Source organism: Myotis brandtii, unplaced genomic scaffold (assembly GCF_000412655.1).
Source record: "Myotis brandtii unplaced genomic scaffold, ASM41265v1 scaffold260, whole genome shotgun sequence".
Classification (NCBI taxonomy): Eukaryota; Metazoa; Chordata; class Mammalia; order Chiroptera; family Vespertilionidae; genus Myotis; species Myotis brandtii.
In genome coordinates, this window is record NW_005359881.1 from 2,691,117 (window position 1) to 2,693,299 (window position 2,183).

General features: G+C 37.9%; 1 protein-coding gene and 1 long non-coding RNA gene across 5 annotated transcripts in view; both read left to right on the plus strand.

Annotated features, from left to right (window-relative positions):
- NT5C3A (5'-nucleotidase, cytosolic IIIA) overlaps nucleotides 1-1,268 on the plus strand; it is a 50,412-nt gene extending 49,144 nt beyond the window's left edge. For all 4 annotated transcript variants that reach the window (XM_014541097.1, XM_014541098.1, XM_014541100.1 and 1 more), the window contains one exon: nucleotides 1,125-1,268. In XM_014541097.1, coding sequence (XP_014396583.1) covers nucleotides 1,125-1,232 — 108 coding nt within the window. In that variant the 3' untranslated portion in view covers nucleotides 1,233-1,268. The remainder of the gene's footprint in view (nucleotides 1-1,124) is intronic.
- Nucleotides 1,269-2,183, plus strand: LOC106726401. Its single transcript, XR_001362473.1, has 2 exons — nucleotides 1,269-1,663; nucleotides 2,102-2,183. It is a non-coding gene; the product is annotated as an uncharacterized LOC106726401 (long non-coding RNA).

Below are 2,183 nucleotides of genomic sequence, written 5' to 3' on the forward strand. Positions count from 1 at the left end.
TAAAAAGAAAGATTTAAAAAAATAAAAATAAAAAATAATAAAATTCTTTTCCAGTCCTGGCCGGTGAGGCTTGGTTGGAGTGTTGTCCCTTACACCGAAAGGTCATGGGTTCAATTCCCAGTCAGGGCACATACCCAAGTTGCGGGTTTGATCCCTTCAACCAAGCTATGTTTTTCTCTCTCCCTCTCCTTTCCCCTCTCTCTAAAATCAATAAAAACATATCCACCTGTCAGGATTAAGAAAAAACCCCAGCCCTAGCCGGTTTGGCTCAGTGAATAGAGCGTCAGCCTGCAAACTGAAAGGTCCCAGGTTCGATTTCGGTCAAGGGCACATGCCCGGGTTGCAGGCTCGATCCCCAGTTGGGGGCTTGCAGGAGGCAGCCGATCAATGATTCTCTCTCATTATGGATGTTTCTATCTCTCTCTCCCTCTTCCTTCCTCTCTGAAATCAATAAAAATGTATTTTTTTAAAACAGGAAACAACAACAACAAAACTTCCATAACAGCATGGTGTGCCATCATGGGGATGACCCACATCCATTTAATCATCCATATATTAATGGCCATTCAAGTTTCTTTCCTCTTTTTGTTAAATAATGCAGCACCAAACATTCTTTATTTTTTAATCATCGCCCAAGGATATATTTTTTTTAACTGATTTTTACAGAGAGAGAGGGAAAGAGAAACATTGATGTGAGAGAGAAACATCGATGGATTGCCTCCCATACACACTGTGATTGCACCCTGACCAGGATGGACCTGCAACCCGGGTATGTGCCCTGACGGGGAATCGAACCCATGACCTTTTGGTGCATGGGTTGACACTCAACCATTGAGCCACACCAACCGGGCAAACCTTAAGAAGTTGAATATTTCCTATAAATAAATAAATAAATGAAATGAAAAAATGAAATAAATAAATAATTAAAAAAGAATTGGAATATTGAAAAGTACTGCTTCATTTCAAATGTTTCATGAAAGTTAATTTAGTTTTTTATTAAATTCACTTTCATAAAACATTTTTTGCCTAACAGATTTAACATAACAATGTGGTGCCTACTGAAATTATTTGCTTCTCCCTGGATATTAATCCTTATGGTTTTTGTTGTTGTTGTTGTTGATTAGGTGGATGAGCTTTTAGACAAGTACATGGACTCTTATGATATTGTTCTAGTCAAAGAAGAATCCTTGGAGGTAGCCAACTCTATCTTACAGAAGATCCTGTATAAGTGAGCATTCTTCAAGGAGACGCCTGTCCTGTGGGTGCAACGGATGCAGGAACCGCTCGTGTGTTCAGCGTGTGAAAGACTTTTATTTATAACATATCCTTGCTCAGCCATGCTGAATCCATCAACCGGAACCTCCTTGTTTTCTGCCTCTCTCGACACACTCCTCACCATATTTTTTAACATTAAAAAAAAAAAAAATCTTAAAGTCAAAATTTGAAAAAACTGCCTACATTTCCAGAGTGAATTTTGCAATTTATTGTTAAGAAGTTTTTGAGGAGTCTTTTTACGTGTGTGTGATTTTAAGTATTGACATTTTTGTGATTTGAGTGAATTATGCTGATGGTATCACCATCTCCTAAAATTGTGTTTGTTATGTTTTTGGGGGGAAATTGAAACTTACAAGAACATACTAGCACATGGTGTTGGAAAAACTTGGTATCCAAAAGTCACTAATCATAAAATGTTCTGTATTGATGCACTGATAATAAACATGAAATGAAAAGTCTTTTTGATTCTATTGGCAAGACGATCATTCATTCATTCAACAAATACTTATTCGGCACCTGCTGGGTTTATCTTGTATGTGTTTGATAACTTGCAGTCAGGCCAACTTCCCTGCCAAAATGAAATTTTTTTTTCTGTCTTAAGTGATAATTTTGAAAGGCTGTATAGCCCTGGCCAGTGTGGTTCAGTTGGTTGTCACACTCAGGTTGCTGGTTCAATTCCTGGTCAGGGCACATGTTTGAATTATGGGCTCGATCCCCAGTCAGGGGTGTGCAGGACACAGCCGATGGATGGTTCTCGCTCATCGATGTTTCTCTCCCTTCCCCTTCCTTTCTTTCTCTAAAATCAATAAAAACATATTTTTTTAAGGTATCCAAAAGTCACTAATCATAAAATGTTCTGTATTGATGCACTGATAATAAACATGAAATGAAAAGTCTTTTTGATTCTA